The sequence below is a fragment of the Protopterus annectens genome, chromosome 8.part0, assembly GCF_019279795.1.
Source record: "Protopterus annectens isolate FY-2018-M chromosome 8.part0, PAN1.0, whole genome shotgun sequence".
In the NCBI taxonomy this organism is placed as follows: Eukaryota; Metazoa; Chordata; order Ceratodontiformes; family Protopteridae; genus Protopterus; species Protopterus annectens.
Genome location: NC_056741.1, coordinates 1,104,296,413 through 1,104,322,258, shown reverse-complemented (window position 1 = coordinate 1,104,322,258; position 25,846 = coordinate 1,104,296,413). Strand labels below are relative to the sequence as shown.

Sequence of the window (25,846 nt, the reverse complement as noted above, 5' to 3'; positions counted from 1 at the left end):
AGCTCACGTGTTAAAGTTTATATTTGCTTCTTTTGAGAGTATGAGGAATAGTACAGCTTCTTCTACCCCCTCTTTTGGGGAAAAATTATATTTGTCTAATCTTATTTCTTCTTTGTCTCGAGTGATTAAACATTCTTTGATATGTGCTTATGATTAAGCTGTTGACAGTTCTGGAGCTGCTGGTACTGTAGGTTTATAGGTATTTACTAGGCTAACGACTACATGGGCTTTTCTAAGCCTAGCCATGCATCCCAAATCTCTGACAAGTCCTGATACCCTTGATAAGTGTAAGCATGGGCTTGGGAGATGAACCATTTACAGGTTACCTCTGTTCATTAGAGACATAGGTGCCAAACCAGGGATGAATTGTATGAGAAGGATTGCTTGGTTGTGTACACAAAACCTTCCAGGAGATATTAAAGCTGAGATTTTGAATTCTTCTTTAGATAGAACTGTTATGTTTGGACCATCAATTGCAGAGGTCCTTAAAATTTGTAGACAGAAAGTGAAGCTGATTCGGGGGGGTGGTTGTCAGACTTTTCAGCCTTCCTTCTTCAAGTTTGTCAACAGTTTTACAGCTACCTTTGCGCCATTTTATAAAATCAAAATAAACAAACACAGTAAGCTGCTGGTGAGCCCACTTTTAAAAAAGCAATGACAAGGTACTGTAAAAAGAATTAGGACCCCCCCCCCGAAACAAGGCAGTTCGACAAGTCTATGTACATAATGTCTCTGCCCCCTTCCCACGCCTTTAATTCTTTCCCAAAATCTGACTTTCCATTTCTCTCTATGGCAGCACAAAGTGTCAGAAAAATGGGTTGTGAAAGTGATTCATCAGAAATACAGATGGTAGTGGGAATCATTCCCCTTTTTGGGGATTCCTCCTCATCCACCAAATCAAACTTTCTTTTTTTTTTTTCCTTCCAGTCATTCAGCTTCAGCTAAGTCAGGGAGTGATGGAAGCTGTCCCTCCTTCTTGGAAAGAGAAAGTTTTTTTGTATTTAAGAATGTTTTTGGTACCAAAGGAAGAAGCTTTATGGAGATCAGTTTTAGATCTTTCTTTTCCAAACCAGTTTGTGAAATTTCCAAACTTCAAAATGTTATCCCTTCATGAAGACTTCCAAGATGGCTGCACACTGAGTAACCGCTTAATTTCAGCTCTCCCAGTATGAAAACAGAAACTCAGAAAAGAGCAGTGAATTTGTCTTTTGGGGTAAATTTCAGTTACTGGATAGTAAGTGCACTGTCTGGATGCCAGAAAAGAAGAAATTTAGAGAGCCTGAAAGAAAATCAGTCACAACAAGTAAGGAGAAAACACTGGCTGGGAAGAATCCTGCAGCTGTTCAGAAAAAGTTCAAGCTCCAGCTTTGATGCAAGACATAATGTCCAGTAATCTAGAGGAAAGAAATAAGTGAAATGTGTTTCAGAACTGATTAAAGTAAATGTAACACTAAATGACTATATCAGCTCAAATAACAAAAAAATGTAAAAAAACAGAAGAAGCTTTAAACAGATATTTAGATAAGCAGATGAAACTGCATCAGTCAGAAGTCCAAATGAAGAAAAGGCTGGCTAAGGATGAGAGTGCTCACGAAGAGGTGTTTCAAAAAATTATTGAATTAGAGGACAGAGTACATAGGGAAAAGCCAACATTTTCTGCTGTACCAGAGAAACTGGAAGGATTAGACTGTATTATTATTAAAGCACAAGTAAGCAATTGGACTTGTATTCCACAGCAGGAGTTGTTAATTGAAAGGGTACATCGTGTTTATGCTCCAAACCTGGTCATCAGAAAACAACCAAGGCCTTTAATAGTAAAGATGCAATCCTACCAGCAGAAAGACAAAGCACTAAAAGTTGGGAGACAGTAAAGTGTTTGTGGAAAATGATTGTTCAGTGTACACCAAGAAGAAGAGGTGTACATTTATTCCAGTAATCAAGAAATGGTGAGAGGCAGGTGTGAGATTCAAACTGCTGTAGCCAGCTATCTTCAGAATATTTTTCTGGGAGAGTCAGAATCATTTTCTGATGTAGAACCTGCTGCGGAGGAAATATCCAATAAAAAGTGATCTATCAAAACAGGAGAATGTCTGCTTTTTATTCTTATGATAAACTCATAGAGAGAGAGTATGCCAGTGAAACCTTTTCCAGTGTTCCAAAGGAAAATGCTTGAGAGAGAGAAAAGCATGGTTTACTAGAAGAACCAGGAGTACTTTGGAAATAAACCAGCAACTGGAGTTAGGAGATGGAGCCCAACAGGAAGAAATTAATGAATAAATGTGGGATTACAAAACTTCAGTCACACTTGTGAAATATGGCGGAACAAGAAAACCTGGAAATATTGGACTTTTTTGACTTTGTTAAACTTGTAGGGACTCCAAAGCATATGCCCTACTTTATACCATTAATCTTTGGAAGAACATTAAGGAGAAGTGAAGAGGAAGAAAAGAGGTAACTCTAAGTAAAATATGTTTTTTCTTAACAGTATTTGTATAAAACATGAGATATCCTGCATATTATATAGTAAAGCATTTTTTGTTATTTTGTGTGTTATAGTAATGCTAAAGTAAAGAGGTACTCTTTTTTTCCTTTATCTTTCTTTCTTTAGTTTTAAGAAGTGTAGGCACTGCAGTACATAAAGAAAAGAAAGCCTGGACAAAAGCATGTTTAATGTAATAGGCTGTAATCTTAGGTTGTTGAGGTGAAGGACGGGTTGTACAAGTATTCAGAACATGATGCAAATAAAACTGATTTGCTTTTTCTTACTTTTGCATAGGGGGATGACTGTATTAAGGCCCTTGACTAGGTTTAACAAGTTTAGGTGGACGAAAGTAAATAACAGAACATTGAATGCAATGAAAAGTTTTCCTTTAGCAAATAAATTTTCACAGTGCAACATGAGAAGCTTGTAGCTGAAGACAACTGTGTATGAGGTTCTCATGTTTCTGTGGAGACAAGTTGATAACAGGGCAACAAAATCAAGAGTATTTTTTTCACTTGTCAAGAGTATTTTTTTCACTGGCTAAAAGCTAATATTTTCTGAAAACATTCAAGTTGTTTTCTACATCTGGGAGAGAAATAAAGATAAGACAAAAGCAGACAGTACTTAGTGAAAGTAGAATCACAAGCTACCATGTGCCTTAGCATGGATAACCTACATTATAGGTCAGTTAAAACCTCTGGGTGTAGCTGTCATTTTGGGACAGCTGTTCCTGTTAAGTGGGTTAAACTTTATTATTTAAGATCTACATAGTTTTGTGTGTTTGTATTCAGTTAATAGGTTATGGAGGTGTTTTGGGAGTATTTTTTTTGATTGACTGCTCTCATTAAAACAAAACATTTTGTAAGATGTGACATAGGTTCAAATGCATATGACAAGAACAGCTGTATAAAAGATCAACCTGCCAAACGGCGTGCACAAAAGCTAAAAAAAAGCTGTTATGCATAACAGCTGGAAATAATAACTTCTTATCATAATGGCAACACTTTCCATATTATCTTTGAATATGAATGGTCTCACAGGTATGTACAAAAAAGAAAGAGTAGTGAACTGTATTAAGAAATGCAGACTGCAAATAGCTATGCTGCAGGAGGTGTATTTGAAAAGAACTGAGCCTGTGAATTTGATAAAGAGAATTTCAGGATGGTTATTCAGTGGAATATCTTGGACAAAAGAAAAGGAGAGTACTTATATTAATTGCTAGAAGATGCCCAATCATGATAGAAGAGGGAAGAAAAGATAATGGTAGATTTGTAATAGTAAGTGGTTACTGGCAAGGGAGGATTATGCTGGCATGTATTTATATTCCATTTAAAACAGCTACAGTGGAGCTTAACTCAGCAAGAAATGTTTGTTATAGATGGGGACTGGAATTTGATTTGCAACAGTGAGGCTGAAACTGACAACCCACTTCTTGTAGTCCACACAAATTCATTATGTGAGAGATGTATCTATATCAAGAATCTAGAATTTAGGCTTTCTCGTTCACCAGTCTGATCGTCTGACACTAAGCAGTTTGTCAGTATGCACCCCTCACCTCCTGCACCTACAAACCAACAACACATAAAACCTACATATGCAGAGGTCATTACCAGAAGCTTGCCTAAACATCAGAGACCTCTCAAACACTAACACAAGCAAGATTCACATAACACAACTTCTGCAGAACATAGTACACATAATATATCACACACCATTGCCTCACCAGTCAATCCCGTGAGGCATAACACAAAAACAAACATCTTAGTCATAGGCAACTCAGTTGTGAGACACATACATGTCCCTCTCACCAGGTTGGATAAGGAAAAAGTCATGGTCAGGTGCCAGGATCTGCCATGTCACAGACGCACTGAAGTCTCTTAACAGCATGCACTGTTATGACTCCATCATAATCCATGTTAGTGTGAATGACTTGAGATGTACCTCACAGGACTATATGAAGTGAGACATGACTGAGCTCTCTGATTGTGTCTCAGGCAGGTATGTCCCTAGCCTTAAGCAGCCTTTTACCTTCACCTAGGATGATACCTCAGGACAAAAAAAAATGATTGACTTCAAGAGTTGGCTTAGTTTCTGGTGTCATTCAAAGGGGATACAGTGTCTGTCAGCCTGGGATGACATGGTTGACAGACCTCAATGTTTTGCCATAGATGGTCTTCATCTGTCATCCGTGGGATTTTGGTTACTGGTTAAGGCTGTTGCCACCCCCATAGTGCCTTTTTAGGCAATGTCATAAGAACTAAATTCCCGACTTAAAAATACCCTCTAAAAACAACCTCAGGGTTATGCTGCTAAACACTAGGAGTCTAAACCAGAAACTGCACTCACTGGAAGCAGTCCTCACCTTAGAAGATGCCGACAATTGTGCACTTACTGAGACCTAGCTTAAGGATGCAGACAGCACCCCAGCTATGCCAGGTTACATATCCTTCCACACATTCAGACCACAAACGGAAGGCGTGAAAACTAAAAGAGGTGGTGTAGGAATATTCATTAAAGATAAATACACCTCTAGATTGGTTAAACAGCACAATTCCCTTGAATTACTTCAGGTGCAATTGACTGTAGGTGAGACTCCTCTTCAGGTTATTGCCAGATATAGGACCCCCTCCTTGAATCAGGACATCCACTCAGCCTACTTGGATCTACTTCAGTCAATCAAGATACAACTAAACATCCTGATTTTGGGTGACTTCAATTACCCATCCATTGAGTTGGTAAATTATGTGTGTTCTAACTCACTTGCCCAAACACTCCTGAACTTCCTGAACTCCAATGCCCTGGACCAGCTGGTTTACACATCCACAAAGGGCTCAAACATCCTGGATCTGATGCTCACCAACATGGGGAGACTGCTGCACCACCCCCATTGTGTGACCATCCCTGGTGAGATCTGATCACAAGTCAGTCTTGCTAGAAGTAACTGTAACACAAGAGCCCCCCCCCCCCCCAGCAACAACTAGACTAAAAAACTTTCCAAGGCCAGTTGCAACCTCTTATGTGACAGCATAAATAGCTTTGTAGCTCCTCCCCACTAATGGAACAGACACATTTGCTGAGATATGCACCAATGCTTTATACGAGCACCTATACAACTGTATCGAGACTGCCTTACCTGATAGAACCAAAGCAAGGTCTTCAAGGAAAAACAAACCGGCCTGGTGGACAACTGACATTAATAGGCTGTACAATAGGAGAAATAAATTGCTGTTTAAGAGTAGGAAGAAACAGTGTCAAAACTGAAAACACTCCCTCCTCAACTTAAACAAGCAAATAAGGCTCCTAGTGAAGTCCTCCAAAGCTAATTATGAAATTAAATTAGCTTTCCTAACTAAGGATAACCACAAGGCATTCTTTAGTTACATGCGTAACCTCAAAGGTAAGGCCCAGATTTACACTGAACTCGTAGGTAATGGGACTACATATACAGAACTTGTGGCTAATGCAAACCTGCTGGCTGACAGATTTATTGAAAACTTCACTACCCTGTCCCCGCCACATATGCCCCAAAGCATCCCTAACACCTGTCCCCTACCTAGTATCTCTGAGGAGAAGGTCTTAAACGCCCTCTCCAAGGACAAAACACAGCCTTTATGGGACCAGGCAACATCCCGAGCTTTGTTCTACTGGGTTAAAACAGGAATTAGCATCACAATTGGGCACACTTTTCGATCACAGCCTAAGCACTGGCTTTGTCCCAGTGGAATAGAAAACATCTACTGTCATCCTTTTGCACAAAGGGGGTGCATCCACATACCCTGGAAACTACAAACCCACTAGCCTGACCAGCCTTATCTGCAAGGCCATGGAACAAATCATTATGGACCTTATTAACAAAATATAGGAAATTTCCAAATGTTTGACCCCACCCAGTTTGGCTTTGTCAAGGTGAGATCATGCCTGTTACACTTGGACTTCTTTGAAACAGTCATGAAAGTCCTAGACGAGGGCATATCTCTGCATACAACCTACCTACAGTTAGCAAAGGCCTTTGTCACAATCCCCCACTCAGGCATTATTGATAAACTCACCCAGCTGGGTAGAAACCCATTTATTGTCATGTGGGCTGCAAACTGGCTCACTGATAGAACTCATGCGGTCAAAATAGGGAACTCCACCTACTCCAGCAGACCCATAACCAGTGGTGTTCCACACAAATCAGTTCTGGAACCCCTACTGTTTCAAATCCACTTCTCCAATGTACAGGCTAAAACTAAAGGACTGTGGCTGAGAAAGTTCGCTGATGTCTGCAAACTGGGAGCGATCATTGAATCCCCATGCGTTGCCAAAATCCTGTAAGAAGGTCTTATGCAGACTAATGACTGGTGCCAAAGTCATGGTCTTAAACTTAATGCAAGAAATGCAGTATTATCCCCTTTGGCAAGGGTGATGTTCCTGCAAACTACCACATCAATAGCAATACACTAAGCACACAGTCAGTGGTGAGGGATCTGGGAACACAGGTCTACAGCAACTTTAACTTCGGTCACCATGTCTCCACAGTGATAAGGGCATTTTATCTTGTTCATGTCATACGTAAGGGCATTGCCTCCAGAAACAAAATAGGTTATAACCCCCCTGTATTCTTCCTCATCAGGCCAGTAATAGAGTACAATGCTTTCTTTGGTATGTTAGTTTCCAAACACCTGCAGGAATTGGAGAGACCACAAAGGTTTCTTACAAAGAAAATTCAGGGTCTTCAAGATCTGTCTTATGCGGACAAACTGAAATGATTGTCACTTTACTCTGTGTCATACTGAATGCTCAGAGGCGACTTGTACCTTGCATATATAGAGCAATCTCTGACCCATCTTTAATGGAAGTGCTGCACATTCACAAGCCAAGTGGCACACAGGTCACCCGCTCAAAGGACCTTAACCTGATATGTGACATCAACAGAACTTGCCAGAGAGAGAGATTTGTCTCCTAGAGGCTGCCCCACTTTTGGAACAAGCTTCTTATTCATATTAAACAAAGCCCCTCATTGGCCCTATTGAAGCGTAATTTGGACGATTGGATGGGTAACTGGAAATTCACCCCTGGGGTTCCACCTGTGTCCCTCTTGGACAGGGGCATTAGGTGCTGATTTTCATGTCTGCTTGAACTAGACACCTTTGGGAGCATGGGTTGAACTTGGCAAAGGTTGTAGGGGCCATGGGGCCGTTAGTCTAGTAACAATCTATGATCCTAAAAGGGAAATATACCAAAAGAGTGTATTTTTTTTAATACATTTATGAAAATATTTGGCATGAAAAATGTGAATTGAGTAGTAGGAGTGCGTTGAGAATTTGCATATTATTCCCCAAAGTACAAAAACTGGGTTGTGTTAGACAAGAATTATATTTCACGGGAACATGTGCATTTAATTGAAAGTTATGATATGCATCCAATAATTGTTTAAGATCACACACTAATAATAATAAAAAAAAAAATTGCAGGGTAATGAAATAAAAGTGATACACTGGTGTTTCCCCAGTTATCTGTTAGAGAGGAATTTAAGGATAAATTGTGGAAATTATTTGGGAGTTATTAGGGAAGATAGGAATTCCTTCAGAAAATATAGCTAGAGAGTGGGTCTGGGATAAAATTAAAGTGGATTTTAAACATAGGGTAGAAGTAAAAGAAAAAGAGATATGGTTAAGAAATAACCAGAATTATTTAGAGGGGACTGGCAAAGGTTAAAAGTATTGCAGAATGGGGGAATCTCACAGAAAAAGAAGAGGCTCAACTGCAGAATGCTAAAGAGAAATTATGGGAGTACCTAGATAATATTCATTACTTTAGAAAGATTGCTGTTAAGCAGCCATTTTGATAACCACTCCAGAGCACAAAAGCTTTTAGCACAACTGCTCAGAAAGAGTTGTTGCCAAGCTTAAGGAGCTTATAGCAAGGAAAATAACCATGGATCCTGTAGAGGTATTAGAAATATTTCAGACGTTTTATGAAAATCTGTATAAAGCAGAGAAATGTGGAAGTCAAGAAAAAGTACAAATGGCAATGTTTATGGAATGATTAAATATGCCAAAGTTAGAGATAGATGAGGCTCAATTATTAACAGGATAGAAGAAGATGAGATAAAAATTGTGATGTATAACCAGTCTACAGGAAAGTCTTCAGGAGTAGGTGGTATTACTGTGGAAGTTTGAAAGCTTGGAAGGAAGAAAATGATGAAGATCTGGAAGGGTTAACAGTGTTTTAAAAGGCGGAGAAGTACCAACATCCTTGAAGAAAGTTGTGGTGGCTGTACTACCTAAAGATGGTAAAGACCCATCAGATCCAGCTTCATATAAGCCCATGTAGATTCTAAACCATGATTATAAAGTGTTTATATGTAGTGGCTAAAAGAATGGTAAAAGTGATTCCAAAATTGATACACGTGGATTCGTGTGGTTTTGTGGAGTGGAGGCAAACATTTGGCAACATTAATAGAACAATGATGATCCAGATGGAAGCAAAATGTAAGAAAATACCACTGTTGTTGTTGGGTCTTGATGCAGGGAGAGCATTCAACAGAGTAAGCTGGGACTTTATAAGTAGGACAATGGAAGCATTTGCATTCCCTGACACAATGAGATGTAAGGGATAGGAAGCCGTAATTAAAGTGGGGGAGGCGCCTCTCTTTTAAGTTGTGCTTGAACAGAGGAACCAGGCAGGAATGTCATCTTTTCCCTTTATTTGAGTTATATTTAGAATCATTGGCAAAGAAAATAAGGGACTCAGAAATTCAATAATATAATTGGTATGGTAATCAAGAAAAGTTGGCTTTATTTGCAGTTGATGTTATTTTGTACCTGATAGAACCAGAAAAGGACATTTCAGTGTTGGGGAACATTCTGAGACAGTTTTGTGTCTTTTCGGGCTACAAAATTAGTGAAAATAAAACAAAGGGAATAGCTGTAAACTCTGTACCCCTTCACAGATTGGTTCAGCAATACACATATTTATGGAGACATGATAAAATTGAAGTACTTAGGAGAATGACTTAAAAAGAATTATGTTATGGCATCTAAGAATATGTGGGAAGAAGCTAAACAAAAGCTAATACAAAATCTGAGAAACTGGAAGCTGTTTTATAGATGTGGATATAAGATATAAGGAATGAAAATGTTTTTAGTCCCATTAATTTTATACAGAGGTCAGGCATAGTTTTATCAACCAGAGAAGAAGTGGATAGCAGTTAATTAAGAGTTGAAGGATTTTGTCTGGGAGGGGAAGAAGGCAAGAGCCAAAGTCGATAGAACAAGGTGGTTCAGGATTACCCAATTATACATAGCACAACCAGAAAGCTGTAATTCAAAGTAGAAAGGGATGATAATGAAACGGGGGGGGGGGGCGGCTCAAGAAATAAGGAGAGCCTAGGATTTTGGGTGCAGATCCTTAAAGGACCACTACAGGAAAAAAAACTAAAAAAAAAAAAACTTTTTTTTTTTTTTTATCTTTTTTTGAATTTCTACACATTGCTAACCAGTATTTGTCAGAAAGTAGTAGTCAATACTAATTTTCTTGTGTTTATGGCACAGTTGTTGAGATTATAATGCCTGTGGCTGGACTGTCATATCAGTTCCATTCACTTGGAATGGAAAAACAGAGAAAACAGTGCTAATTTTGAGAAACTTTGGTACTAGTATAATTTACTGTTCTGCAAGTTGTTGTTTGCCTTTCGGCTATTTCCCGGTAAGGGGTCACCACAGCGGAACTCCAGTCCGCTAATGATTGGCAGTAGATTTTTACGAAACGCTGTGGTGCCAGCTTGACGCCCAACCTTCAACGAAGGAACGCCCATTTACGCATGCATGTCTTTCGAACACTACCCAACCGCAGGGAGGACATGCAGACTCCACACAGAAGGCACTCCCAAGCCAAGCTGAGAATCGAACGGGAGTACCTCTTGCTGTGAGGTAACAATGCTACCGCCGTACCTCCGCGGAAACCATTTACTGTTCTGCAATTGCCTTTTACAAATGTTTTTCCTTCTGAGGTGTTGCACGTTTTATGACTAAATCATCCAGAAACAATAACTCATTGCTGAGATAACAGACTTTTTTTTGAGAGATACTGCTTTCATGTGCTTCAATTCCTTCTCAAGTTACTCCTCCCATTTTTCTTCCCTCAGTAATCTACTGTGTCACATTTCCTGCCCCGCAAGGTTTAGTTTATTAGTCAGCTATGCATAACAATAGACTTCAGACTGAACTGTCTGTGGTTTGCCAGTAAAAGTGTTCTCTCATCTCTCTTCTTATTCATGTCACCTGAGTAATATTTTTCAGAGAAAATAATGTTACAGAATGAACCCTTAACATGCAGGAGTCTTAAGTATTCAAGAAACTGTGCTCTGCTCTGTTTATTAGAATTTATATTGGCTACTCACAGTTGATATGTCTGCAATCAAATGCTTTTATTATCCACCAAGTAATAGTCTTATTTCAGACAAGTATATAATAATGTTGTTGTCAGTCTTGTTACCTCTCAGACAGACCACTGATGTTACCTTCTACTTTTACTTAGTGTTGTTTTAATATGCAGAGTAAGTAAAATTTCCATTGCACATTTTCTGATGTTACTCAGAGTATTTCTCTGTAAGAGCAATATAATGCTTACTGTCACTGCCCCTAGTAACGTGCACACTTTTCTGTCCAAGTTAATGTTCATACTACCTTCCAATCTACACTGCTACATCCTTTTCTATTTACTCCTATCCAAGAACACAGGCAGAGGGACACCTACCAGATGCCTATGTTTTTGCCATCTGACGGCAGTGTGTTTTTACTGCTACAAGTGTGTGTGGTTTCAACATGGCAACTGAATTAGCCATTGTGTATGACTTACAAATCATAACAAACCAAAATTTAAAAATGAGCACAGCTCTGAGTGGGAAAATTATGAGCACTTTGGAATAGTCATAATATTCATTAAGGAAAAAAGTTAATAAAATTGCAACAAGAGCCAGTGAAACTGTTACTAGATCATCTGCAGTTTGCTTAAAAATAACTAACTATGGTATAAAACACATAGCTTACAACAGTCACTTATTTTTTTATTTCTGAAGGAGTTGTCAAAATTCTTGGGTAGGAATGAATAGAAAAGGATGTAGCAGTGTAGACTGGAAAGTAGTATTGATATTAACTTAGAAAAGTGTGTGCGTTGCTAGGGGCAGTGAAAGTATGCATTATAATGCGTTTATAGAGGCTAAACTGAGTAACATCAGAAAATGTGCATACTAAAGCAACAGTAAGGAAAAGTAGAAGGTGATATCAATGGCCTATCTGAGAGGTAACAAGATTGATACAGCATACTAAAGCAACAGTAAGGAAAAGTAGAAGGTAACATCAGTGGCCTATCTGACAGTATCAAGATTGACAACTGTATTGTTATATAATGATCTGTCTGAAATAAGACCATTGTTTGGTGGATGATGCTGTGGTAGTCAATATGAATTCTAATAAACAGAGCAGAGCACAGTTTCTGGAATACTTAAAAAAAGAGCCCTGGATGTTAAGGATTGATACAAGCATTTTGTAACATTATTTACTGTGAAAAACACTATTCAGATGACATGAATAAGAATAGAGATGGGAGAACACCTTTACTGGCATACCACAGACATTTCAGTCTGAGGTTATTGTTATGCATGAATGACTAATTAAGTAAACCTTGCAGTGCAGGAAATGTGATACTGTGGCTTACTGAGGGAGGAAAAGCGGGAGGAGTAATATGAGAAGAACTGAAGCACACAAAAGCGGTATCTCTCAAAAATGTATGTTACCTCAGCAATGAGTTGATATTTCTGGATGCTTTTTTCCCATAGAATGTGTAACACATCAGCAGGAAAAACATTTTTAAGAGGCACTGCAGAACAGTAAGTGATACTAGTACCAAGTCCTCTCAAAATTAGCACACTTTCTCTGTTTTTCCATTCTAAGTGAATGGAACTGAAATGTAACAGTCCAGCCATGGATGTTATAATCTCAACAACTATGCCATCACAGTGCACTATGGGGAAGATTTAGCTTTAGAAGAAAGCAGTCTCTAATCACGATGTCTGTCCCCAGAATGGCACTGAGGGTTACAGACGCAAGAAAATTTATAGTGAGTATTACTTTCTGATGAATACTGGTTAGTAATGTGCAACAATTCAAGAAAAGATACAAAAAAAAAAAAAAACACAACACGTCTTTTTTAATTTTTTTTTCCTGTACTGGTCCTTTAAGGAGTATAACAATAGCTATACAGAGTATTATTTTCATAAAGCAGGAAAACGTATTTTAAGAATTAAGCTAACACAGGAATGGAGAAAGGAGATTCTGCCACTTGGGATGACTACATTTAGGGGTGCAGAGAATAGGCAAGAGGGGGCTGGAATTTACTGAAGAAAACTGACAAAGGAACCAAGGAAATGGGCGCAAATAATTAGAGAGGGAAAGGTAATAAAATTGGAAGAGTCCAAGAATACATTTAGACTGCAGGATAGATATTGCCTTCCCCATCAAGGATTGATATAAAAATATAGGCAAAGAGAAAGGAATGGGAGAATCCTAGGGGAAAGACCAGTAATGGTAGATGTTTTATAGAATCCAGAACAGAAGCTGCTTTTAAAAAGGGGATATTTAGTAAGTAAGACATGTAAATATTGTATGATAGCTGCAGGAATCAGTCAGAAGTGTTTAGAAAGGATTGGGAAGAGAGACTGGATAAGCAATTCACAAAGAAACAATGGGAGGATATATGTATGGCTCCCAGGTATGCAACAAAGTCTAGAATATTTAGGATTTTTTGCTTGGAATTGTTTACATAGGTATTTTTATACAGCAAGCAGACTGAAAAGAATTTTTCATCGGGTAGGTTGTAAATTTTGGAGGTGTGATGGAGAAGAAAGAGATAATTGGGGACATATTTTTTGCAAGTGTAATGAGTTGACAGACTTTAAAAATTCCCCTGCAGACTACTGAGTCAGAAGTACTGGCTGAGCAAATTGCTGTAACTAAGGAAATTATTTTTTGAGCTGTTATACAGAATCAGAATTTTGTAGATATAGTAAGGCCTTTCTGTGTTTAATTCTGGTGACTCCCAAAAAGGCAGTTCCTAGAAAATGACAAAGTCTAAGCCAACCGTACTAAAAGTAGTGGATATAGTAAGAGATACAATAACTGGAAGTAGGATCTTTAGAAAAAGGGTAGGAGCAAATTGCATAGAAAAAATGGGAATTGTGGGAACAGTACATGCAGAATAATATTTTGGAGGAGGAATGAGGTTTAAGGGAAGGTAGGAAATGAATGAACTATGCAATGTTCACTTGACAGTGATTGTATAGAAGACTGTATATGTTTGTGTCTTTCGGCTTTTCCCAGTTAGGGGTTGCCACAGCGGAACTCCGGTCCGCTAATCATTGGCAGTAGATTTTTACGTACTGGCTTGCCGGGCCTAATGCACAACCTTCAACGAAGGAACGCCCATTCACGCATGTTGCTACACAGAAGATGCTCTAACTGAGAATCGAACGGGCAACGTCTAACTGTGAGGCGACAACACTACCGCAGCACCACCACCACAGTATATAGAAGACTGTATATAATGTTTGCAAATTAAAATATTTCAGTATGGTTTATTTTCATTTATATGAATGTATGATTGCTTATGTCATAAGTGATAATTCAGTAAAGATGTTTTCTTGTTTACAACGAGAAAACTGTTATCTCTTCTTCATGACTAGTTACCTCTCAATCCTCTTTTAAGTTTTTTATTGACCCTCGATTTAAAGGTTGCATACTATTACATTTCTATAGCACCATATTTCAAACTTTTTTTTTTTTTTACTGTGTTTTGTGTCTGGATAACACTTTCAGTTGTCTATAACCTGGCTTGTGGAAAGTGCTGTATACACTGCAATGAAATGAAAAAGTATTTGCCACCTTCTGATTTCTTTTTTTTTTTTTGCATGTTTGTCACACTTAAATGTTTCAGATCATCAAAGAAATGTAAATATTAGACAAAGATAACCCAAGTAAACACAAAATGCAGTTTTTAAGTGATGAATTTATTTAAGGAAAAAAACTATCCAAACCTACATGGCCCTATGTGAAAAGGTAATTGCCTCCTAAACCTAATAACTGGTTGTGTCACCCTTAGCAGCAACAACTGCAATCAGGCGTTTGCGATAATTGGCAATGAGTCTTTCACATCGCTGTTGAGGAATTTTGGCTCACTCTTCTTTGCAGAATTGTTTTAATTCAGCCATATTGGAGGGTTTCCGAGCATGAACTGCCTTTTTAAGGTCATGCCACAGCATCTCAATTGGATTCAAGTCTGGACTTTGACTAGGCCACTCCAAAACCTTAATTTTTTTTTAAGCCATTCAGAGGTGGACTTGCTGGTGTGTTTTGAATCATTGTCCTGCTGCAGAACCCAAGTGTGCTTCAGCTTGAGGTTGTGAACTGATGGCTGGACATTCTCCTTCAGGATTTTTTGGTAGAGAACAGAATTCATGGTTCCATCAATCACAGCAAGTCGTCCAGGTCCAGAAGCAGCAAAGCAGCCCCACATCATCACACTACCACCACCATGTTTGACTTGTTGGTATGATGTTCTTTTTCTGAAATCCTGTGTTACATTTACGCCAAATGTAACGGGACACACACCTCCCAAAAAGTTCAACTTTTATTTTGTCAGTCCACAGAATATTTTCCCAAAAGTCTTGGAGATCATCATGATGTTTTTTGTCAAAAGTGAGACGAGCCTTTATGTTCTTTTTGGTCAGCAGTGGTTTTCGCCTTGGAACTCTGCCATGTATGCCATTTTTACTAGTCTCTTTCTTATGGTTGAATCATGAACAGTGACCTTAACTGAGACAAGTGAGGCCTGCAGTTCTTTAGATGTTGTTCTGGGTTCTTTTGTGGCCTCTTGGATGAGACGTTGCTGCTCTCTTGGGGTAATATTTGTAGGCCGACCACTCCTGGGAAGGTTCACCACTGATGTCCTTCAAGGATGCATCTGCAGTCATCACATATGGGTTGTCCTGCCTCAGGCAGCCCTTCGGTCGGCCAGATTCCAAAGTCTGGGTCTGGCCTCGGCTGATGTCGCACTTTCCCCGACGTCAGAGCGCCTGGGGTATAAAAGCATCAGCCAACACCATCTTCCTCAGTCTTTCTTGCCGCGTGGTGCCCGAAGCAGAAGCAGTTCGCAAGTGCCGGTCGGTCAGCTCCTGTGATTCAGCTACCGAAGACTTTGAAAAAGCTAAGTACCCCATTGGGGACTCTTTCTTGCCTCAGCCGATGTCAGATAAAGTTAATAATTGTTTAACCTGTGGGAAACAAATACCTCATAAGGATTTCCACTCTTACTGCCTCCCCTGCCTAGGCCCAGACCACGACGTCTCGGCCTGTTCAGCCTGTGCTTCCTTCAACCGACGAACTCTTAGACGTCGGTCGGAGTTTGCAGAGGAGTTTTTTGGGGCTAGTTTTGCTTATATAATGCCGTCGGAGACTCCGACTTCGCATTTAGTCAAAAAACGGAAGGACAAGGACCGACACACGCGGGCCGCGGTTTCGGCTGAAACCTCGGTCAGGACTACCGCGAGTGTCTTGGTTTCGGCTGAAACCGAGTCCTTGGTACTTCCTACTACCGAAACCGCGCAACCGACTACCTCGGCCCTGGAGGTCCCGGCCGAGTCGGTCATTGAATTACCTACTGATACCGGTGTCCAGGAACCTTCCGACACCATTACTTTAGATAAGTCTACTCCTGCACGTGGTGCAGCCAGACCCCCTATTTCCATGTCCTTTAAGGCTTTCTCTAGGGCTAAGGCTGCTAAACTTTCTAAGGCTTTGCCTCCCAGAGTTACCTCTCAGAGACCTTCTTCTAGCTCTCAGATTCTCACCCTAGCAGAGGATCTGATTTCATTAATTAGGGGCTCCCAACCTCATCCGGACAGGGGCTCTCAACCTCCTCCAGACAAAAGGCCCAGGGTTGAGCCCTCTGATCCACAGTCCTCAGATGAGTCCATGGATGGCTCTGCTCTGTCAGACCTCCAGGAGGAGGGTTATTCGGCCTACGAGGATTCTGATGCTGAAGAATCTATTCCCTCGGCCTCCCCTCCTGAAGAGTTTTCATTTGGAGAAACATTACACACTATGAGAGAACACTTTCAATGGCAGGGTCAGGAATTCTCTGATTCCAGAAAGAGGTTAAGGACCTTTCTACATTTACCTTAGCACAGGCCCTTAGCTATACCTCCTGTTTTGAATGTAATTGTTGATGTTTACTCAGATGCTTGTACTGCCCCTGACTCTCTACCTCCGGCTCCTGCCAAGCCTGATAGGTACTACAGGGTCCTGGACTCTCATTTTCACCTGTACAAGGCCCACTCTGCTGACCCAGAAACTATTTCCCAGGGCCCTAAAGGGGTTGCAGCTGCCACTGCTAAAAATCCTCTACCTTCTGAAAGGGAGTCTAGAGCATTAGAGAGATGGGGTAAGAAAGTGTATACTTCTGCAACTCTTTCCATGAGGGCATTAAACTGTCAATTCCATATGATACAGTATCAAGAGTATTTACTAGATGAATTGCATAAGAAACTGTCCTCCTCTGAACCCCTTGATCGTAAATCCCTTCAGGATCTGGTGCATAACTCCCAGCAGGTCAGTAACCATTTCTTGCAGTGTGGTTATGATGCATTGGAAGCTTCATGTAGATCAGCTATGACTGGTGCAGTTATACGTAGGCATGCCTGGCTGAAGGAACAATCTCTGCCAGACCATGTTAAAGCTAAGCTTTTGGATGCTCCTATGGAAAAACAAAAATTATTTGGTTCCACGGCTCAAGAGGTTTTAAAGAAATTTGAAGAAAAGGCAAAATCTGTGCAAACAGTTAAGGAGTTTCTGCAAGTCCAACCACCGAGATTCAGCAGAAATTGGCCTACTAAGAATTGATCCTTTCCGGACTCAGACAGATCTCAAAGAGGCAGGATTAGACGTGCCAGAGGTAGAGGGCAAGCTAGAGGCTCCTACAGAGGCCGTCAGTGGCAGCCTCCCAACCAGAGCGGTAGTGCAGGAACTACAACTGCTACACCAGGACAGACTCAATGACTTTATTTTGACTCCGCCGACCAGGGCTCAGTTAGAAGCACCTTTGGGCGGAAAGCTTTCTTTATTCTCAAAAAATTGGCACAGCATTACAGGGGACACATGGACACTACAAATAATAGACAAAGGATACAGGTTCCATTTCCACTCTTTGCCAAAAAGAAAAGGCATGCCAAACCTGCCACCAAATCAGAGGGCAGAGGCTTTGAAGCAAATTGCCAACTTACTGCAAATGAAAGCCATAGAAAAGGTACCTCTTTCAGAACAAGGCCTGGGATTTTACTCAAGATTATTCCTTGTTCCAAGAAAAGAAAATCAATGGAGGCCTATTCTCGACTTGTCCGCACTAAATACGTACCTCATTGTGCCAAAATTCAAAATGCTGACACTATAGCAGTTCCTTCCCATGCTGGGCAAGGGGTGTTGGCTGGTGACTCTAGACCTTAAGGAGGCATACCTGCATGTCCCTATTCGACAAAGCTGCAGAAGACACCTCAGATTTCTTGCAGGGTCAGAGCATTATCAATTCTCAGCATTGCCCTTTGGCTTATCTACTGCGCCCAGAGTATTCACGAAATGCCTGGCATCAGTAATTGCACACTGCAGACTTCAGGGGATTCAAATCTACCCTTATCTGGACGACTGCCTAATACAAGCGGACAGCAAGCAAACTTTGTTAAAGGACTTGGACTATGCCATTCACCTGTTACAGGCCTTGGGACATACAGTCAACATCCACAAATCAAGACTGGTTCCATCCCAAAGAATAACATTCCTGTATGCGGATCTAGACACAAACACCCAGATGGCTTTTCTCACAGAAGAAAAACAAGAACAGCTACCAGTTTACTTTCAGAATTTCACAAGACAAACTCAGATGACTGCAAGGAAAATCCTGCAGGCCCTGGGTTACATGGCATCTTGCATTCTTCTGATCCCACAAGCAAGGCTTCATATGAGGAAATTACAATGGTACCTAAGAAGTTTATGGACTCAGCACAGTCACAGCTTAGAAGCTCTGATCCCACTCATTCCTTGCCTTCAAAAGGAATTCCAGTGGTGGGCTCAAGCCTGCCAGTTGAACAGCGGGCTGCCCTTCAGCAAGCCAAGAGCCAACCAAACCATCACCACAGACGCTTCAGACCAAGGCTGGGGAGCGCACATGGAGGACAGATGTATACAAGGGCTATGGTCGCAAAGAGAGCTGCACATGCACATAAACCAAAAAGAATTGCTGGCAGTGATACACGCAATCGAGGCCTTCAAACCTTTCCTTCACCAAGGCCACCCGCGCATAAGGACAGACAACACCACAGTTATGTGGTACATAAACAAGCAAGGAGGCACTCATTCCTACCCTCTTTGCAGGCTGACAATGAATCTATGGGAACTGGCATTGAAACTCAACATACAGCTACAGTCCCAGTTCGTGCCAGGGAAAGACAATACACTGGCAGACAGCTTAAGCAGAACTATCATGGATGCACACGAATGGATGCTGCACCCAGACATCTTCTTGCAAATCACACAATCATGGGGAAGGCCGGAAATAGACATGTTTGCTTCCCCCCTAAATCATCAGCTGAAGAAATTCTGCTCAAGGACATACCACCCACAAGCTTGGAAAGTGGACGCTCTCTCTTTCAGCTGGAAAGCTCTAACAGTGTATGCTTTCCCACCTCTTCCACTAATGACCAAGGTCCTACTGAAGATCAGGACAGAACAGCCCAGAGTAATCCTGATAGCCCCGAACTGGCCAAGACAGCACTGGTACCCACTGTTAAAGAGCTTGTCACAGACGAAACCATGGCCTCTCCCCTTATGGCCACTTCTACTGACGAAGCACAATTTCAGGACTCTACACTCCAACCTGAAAACCTTGCAGCTAACTGCCTGGAGAATACCATGACTCCCACTCAGGATAACCTATCCCAGAGAGTGAAGGATATTATTATGGAAGCTCGCCGACCTTCAACAAGGAAGGCATACACAGCAAAATGGAAAATATTTCACACCTGGAACACAGCAAAGGGCCTAGATGTGACTGTGATGAATATGGCATACATATTGGAATACTTGGCAGAATTGTCCCACAGTGGCCTGTCTTACTCTTCCATCAAGATACATGCCTCAGCAATCTCAGCAGAATACAATCTAAATCCACCTGTCTTCTCTCACCCTCTACTAAGACAGTTTCTTAGAGGAATCAAAAACATTAATCCTCCAAGGAAACCACCTCTACCTACTTGGGACCTGAATTTCGTGTTGGAAAAACTAACACTTCCTCCCTTCGAACCAGCAGCATCGGCAGATGTACAGTTTTTGTCTTGGAAAACTGCCTTCCTTCTGGCCATAACCTCAGCAAGAAGAGTATCTGAGCTACAAGCTTTAATGGCGGTGCAGCCTTTCCTTATCTTTCATCAGGACAGAGTTTCTTTGAGGACCAGTCCTACATTCATGCCAAAGGTGGTATCCAGAGTATCTTTGAACCAAGCTATTCACTTGCCTACATTCTTCCCACAGCCACAAAATAAAGGGGAAAGACTTCTGCACACCCTGGGCATACACAGACAACTACGCTACTACTTGGACAGAACTAAAAGTTACAGAAAGACTGACCAGTTGTTTGTAGCATATGCTGCTGGGGTACAAGGCAAAGCAATTTCCAAACAAACAGTCTCCAAATGGATAGGAAATTGCATTCGCTTTTGTTACTCCTTTCATGGAAAGACTGTGCCAGCTAACATTAGACCTCATTCCACGAGAGCCACAGCCACCACCACAGCCTTCCTAAGAGGGGTGGCTACCAAGGACATTTTAGAAGCTGCTACATGGAGCTCCGTGCATACATTTGCCAAGCATTACAATTTGCCTTTATACTCCAGATCCAGAGCAGGGTTTGCTACGGCAGTCCTGCAGGGTATCTTAACTACACCATCCTTCATTTAGTACCTCCACCACCAGTTTGGCTATGGTATTCTACCCATATGTGATGACTGCAGATGCATCCTTGAAGGACATAGTACAGTTTTGTACCTACCATAAATGTAGATGTCCGATAGGTATGCATCTGCAGTCAGGTTTACCCTCCCTCCTACCCCTCTGTGGTATTCCTAGGGTGCTTACCCCTCTTTTAGCTAGCTGGGGGAATCTATTATGGTGTATTTGTTTGTATGTACATGTGTATATATATATATATATATATATATATATATATATATATATATATATATATTTTTGCAAATGTTTGGAATTTTATTGTGTTTATCCAAATTTAGCCTTCCTAGAGGGCACCTGGCATCTGGGGCAAGAAAAACTGAGGAAGATGGTGTCGGCTGATGCTTTTATACCCCAGGCGCTCTGACGTCGGGGAAAGTGCGACATCAGCCGAGGCCAGACCCAGACTTTGGAATGGCTGCCTGAGGCAGGACAACCCATATGTGATGACTGCAGATGCATACCTATCGGACATCTACATTTATGGTAGGTACAAAACTGTACTTTCCGTGTTTTCTCCATTTGTGGATAATGGCTCTCACCGTGGTTCACTGGAGTCCCAAAGCTTTAGAAATGGCTTTGTAACCTTTTTTCAGACTGATAGATGTCAATTACTTTGTTTCTCATCTGTTTTGGAATTTCTTTAGATCACAGCATGATTTCTTCCTTTTTGGGATTTTTTGGCCAACTTCACTTTGTCTGACAGGTTCTATTTAAGTGATCTCTTGATTCAACAGGTCTGGCAGTAATCAGGCCTGGGTGTGGCTAGTGAAATTGAACTCATCTTTCCCAAAAATGTGATTAACCACAGTTACTTCATGATTTAACAAGGGGGGGCAATTACTTTTTCACATAGGGCCATGTAGGTTTGGATAGTTTTTTTTCCTTAATAAATAAAAATCATCACTTAAAAACTACATTTTGTGTTTACTTAGGTTGTCTTTGTCTAATGTTTAAATTTGCTTGATGATCAGAAACATTTAAGTGCGACAAGCATGCAAAAAAATAAGAAGTCAGGAAGGGGGCAAATACTTTTTCATTGCACTGTAGCTCTACTCCTGAAAGTACTTAGCAGTGCAATATTGGCACTTTTTGGCCACTTGTGTCAAGTACCTAGCAGTGTGGTTGTGCTTGTCAGAGTATAATGAAAATAAGGGTTCAGGCCCCCAGGCATTTCTCTTTGGTACATTTAGTTTGGAACAAATGAATAAAGTGACATTCAGCTACACAGGTGTGTGGCTTTTGTAAATTCCCTATGGGCAATGAGAAGCAATACACCATGCCTACATTTTCAATAAACATGTGGAAAGGGGGAAATAATGTCCATGCCCCCCCCCCCCCAGGGCACCAAGAGACAGCAGTCAACAGCAGGTTGCCTAGTGAGCTTGTCATTAGCAGTACAAATGCAGTGCTTAGTCAGCATTGCCTTTATTAATGGTGTGTTTTGATCATTACCCCCTTCACAATGTCTAGGGATCTTTACCTAAAACACAAACTGGAACATGTGTGACTACAGTAGCATGTATGATGTCCCCCATGCTGTAGTACATTTCTACATGTTGTACTTATGTAAGCACGTACTGTACACCAAACACAACACACATTACTTCCCCTGCCCACATACACTTGTTTATTGAAGTTTTGTACATGGTACAGCATGTTTCTGTTTGTCCACAGGGACTTTGCAACAGCCATATGTATCTGTAGCTGAATGTCTCTTATAGCCATGTGTCGCCAACCAAATATATCACAGGGAAGTATCTCGTTGCCTAGGAGCTTGAACCCTGAAAATAGATACTCATTCAGTCTTCCAGCAGATGGAAATCACTGACATTGCCTTCAATTTTTGAAAAATTAACACTGAAGGTGAATTTAAGGAATGCTTAGGGAAGAACAGAAAATGAAGCAGTTTTAGATCATGCATTGACTATCGTATTATTTAACTTTTGTGAAAGATTTCTAAAATATTGCATATTTTGTTAATATCCGTATGACATTTTAACCATTAATTTATTCCTTGCTTTTTTAGGAATAACCGACCCCGAGACAGACGGATGAATGCTGCCTCTGCTGGACTTAAGTACGCCCCATTTCCTGTAAAAGAGGAGCCAAGTCGAGAGACACCTTCTAGAACTCAAGCAGATGTTGAAGAAGAAATGGTGCATTCTACTGAAGAAATGGAAGAACAACAAAATGAAGATCTTGAAACAGAACCTACCAGTGTAAAGCAACATCTTTCTGTAAGGAAGCTTCGTGTTGTACTCTTTGCCCTTTGTTATGATATGCAGCAGGCTGAGCAGCACTTCAGTAAGTCACCGAAGCGCATTAGGCACTGGTTGAGGAGGTTTCGCAAAATACAAAAAACTAGTGAGGAGGAAAAGGATTGTCCAAGTGCAGAAGCAGAGGAGAAGTTGGCAGAATGGTTCCTTATACAGAGGGAACAGCAGATTCCTATCAGTGAAGAAGCACTTTTTCAGAAAGCAACAGATATCTTCAGGACAGTTGAAAAGTCATTTACAATATCTTATGAATGGGCTGTGGGATTTATGCTCCGCAACAGTCTAGGTGCAGGGTTCAAAGGGGCAGTGGGACAAAGTCTTCCTCAACATCTTGAAGAAAATGTGAATTATTTTGTTGATTTTGTTCAGCATCAGATCCACACTCAGGACATACCACTTTGTATGATAGGGGCCATGGACGAGCTGTCTTTTTTTCTAGATAGAGAGATGATGGCAGATAATTGTAGAAAAGAACATGCTTTTCAAGCAGTTGGAACTGGAAAACCACTTTGTGACATTGTTCTTACAATCTTAGCAGATGGAACCCTCTTGCCAGCTCTGGTTGTCTTCAGAGGACAGCTGCCCCCACATACCAATGTGCCAGAGTCGATTATCCTAGAAGCAAAGGATGGTGGATATAATGACGGTGAAACTATTGAATTATGGTCCTCCAGAGTCTGGCAGAAACATATAGAACTTCAGAAGAGTAAAGGGATGCTTGTGATTGATAGCTTCAGGACACACTTGGCTGAGGAAACCCTGTCTTTATTAAGTGTTTCTTCCACACTCCCAGCTATTGTTCCAGTGGGCTGTTCCTGCAGGGTTCAGCCTTTGGAAATTTTTATGAGCCAGACTGTGAAAAAGTACCTGCAAAAAAAATGGAAAGAACTTGTGAAGAATGTGGATGACAAAAGCCCTGGGCCTAACAGAGTGTTGCAGCTAGTTGTAGAAGGTTTGGCAGATATCCTGGAAATTATTGGGGCACAGCCTGAGCTGCTGCAGCAGTCTTTCTTAGCTGCCAGTGTTCTGCCTGGTTCAGAACGAGTAGATCATTCAAAAGAACGCAGTACTAAGGTGCAGAAAGAACTACTTAATTTAATAGGGGAGCAATTGCAGTTAGATGAAGAGGAGGAGGAGGAGCAGGATTCTGACTATTCTGAGTCTTTTATGGAAGATTCCACAGACCCTCAGATCCTTCATCAGTTATTTGAAGGTGAGAGTGACACTGAGTCATTTCATGGCTTTGAGGATAATGATTTAGAGCAATTGGAGAAGTAAAATGTGGTTCCAGTGACAGTATTTTGACTTGCCAACTATTATTTGTTGCTGTTTTTGATGACTGAGGTGGGATCCATCGACGGACTTCTGGGAATTGCTCATAGACACTGTACATGTTTATGATTCTGTAGTACTGATTTATTTCAGAGTACATGATTTCTTCCCATTTTGTTGCATCTCTAATTTTAAATGATGATTCTTCTCCCACCTTAAACTGGGTATTTTTAACTGTTACTTTGTACAAAGATTTCTTGTTTTTGCTCTTAATACACCACTATGTTTTGTATGATTCAAGGACAAATCAGTTGTGTATTTTGAAAGTGTATTTGTTTTTCATTGGCAGGGGAAGCATACAGGCATTTACTGCTAGTTATAGGATGGTAAGGGGATACTTTGTTTCTGTTGCAAGTCATTGTTAAGTCCTCTACTTTTCATTCTTGCACATAACAGAAGTGTTTTAGAAAACACACAGGTTTGTGTTTAATACAGTCTTTTGTTTTTATAGACTCTTCCCTCAGTTCTTCTGAAAGTGAAAATAAATATTTACATGTCACAGTAGATGCAATGTGTTTCCAAAATAACCTTGCAGAAACAGTTTGAAGTCAAACATTTGAGTTTGGAGAGGTTGTGATCTTTTTAGTACAAGTCCACCTGTGAGTACAGGAATTCGCCTTAAACAGTGAGATATAAAGTTTTGCGTTCTGATTTCTAACCCTGGAGGAGTTAAAATACAATATAGGCAGCTAAGTTTGTTTTCTTTTTAAATAATGTAACAAAATCCAACAATATGTTGACAATGCAAACTGCTTTTTTGTTTTATTTGGCACTTTTCTAATAATTACTCAAGAAGTGCTCAGTTCATTTTCTGATGTTTCAGATTCCTATTTTTGTTTTTGAAAAAGGTTTAAAAGCTGTTTGTTGCCGTGCCATTTTTATGCATATGTTGATTGCATTAGGGAAAATGCTTCCTGCTATCTTCAACTAATGATGTATACATGTTAACAGCAAGGGTGTTTACTCCTTTAGCTGCTGCACTTGCCATGGTTTAATTATGGTCACTTTTTTAATGATTATTTTTCATGAGGCAAATCTTTATTGGCAGTCAGAAACAAGTGCTGGCCATACCTACTCATCTGTGAGATGAGATCATAATACTGTAGTAGAGTGTCACAGTCATCCTCTGCCAGTCAGCTGCCTTCTTTCTAATGTATGTGTATGTCTCAAGCTTAGAGACACAGTTAAGTGAATACTTGAATTTACAGTTTCTGTTAACATATCTATGATAAATCATCTGCCTGACATGTATAATGAACAAGGAAACAACACAAATCCCAAACCATCCAAAATGATGTTTAATATAAACAAATATTACTAATAGCAAGTAAAGTGAAGCAGATTTTCAGCTTTTCATCTATTTCAAACATATATAAAGGTTTTGAGGCTTATTGATGAGACAGTAAAACTAACCCCTTACCTCAGTTATCACCTTACTGGAAGTTATATACTTGTCTAACTCTTGACTACAAGCAAAATCCACAAAAACATGTTCTTTAAATTTATTTGGAGTCGACTACTTTGTAAGAGATCTCTGCAGACTTTGCTCCTTCATAGTTTTTTTTCTAATACTATTCTTTCATTAGTCTGCAATCCTGTCTTCATACCTATTTGAATGAAGCCGTCTACTGACAAATTTTAATCCTTGAAATTTTCTTTGTTAC

General features: G+C 40.4%; 1 protein-coding gene across 4 annotated transcripts in view; it reads left to right on the top strand.

Annotated features, from left to right (window-relative positions):
* The window catches only part of POGZ (pogo transposable element derived with ZNF domain), a 2,357,128-nt gene extending 2,332,442 nt beyond the window's left edge, over positions 1–24,686 (top strand). For all 4 annotated transcript variants that reach the window (XM_044080634.1, XM_044080633.1, XM_044080632.1 and 1 more), the window contains one exon: positions 22,601–24,686. In XM_044080634.1, the coding sequence (XP_043936569.1) occupies positions 22,601–24,128 (1,528 nt within the window). In that variant the 3' untranslated portion in view covers positions 24,129–24,686. The remainder of the gene's footprint in view (positions 1–22,600) is intronic.
* Positions 24,687–25,846: the final 1,160 nt, after the last annotated feature.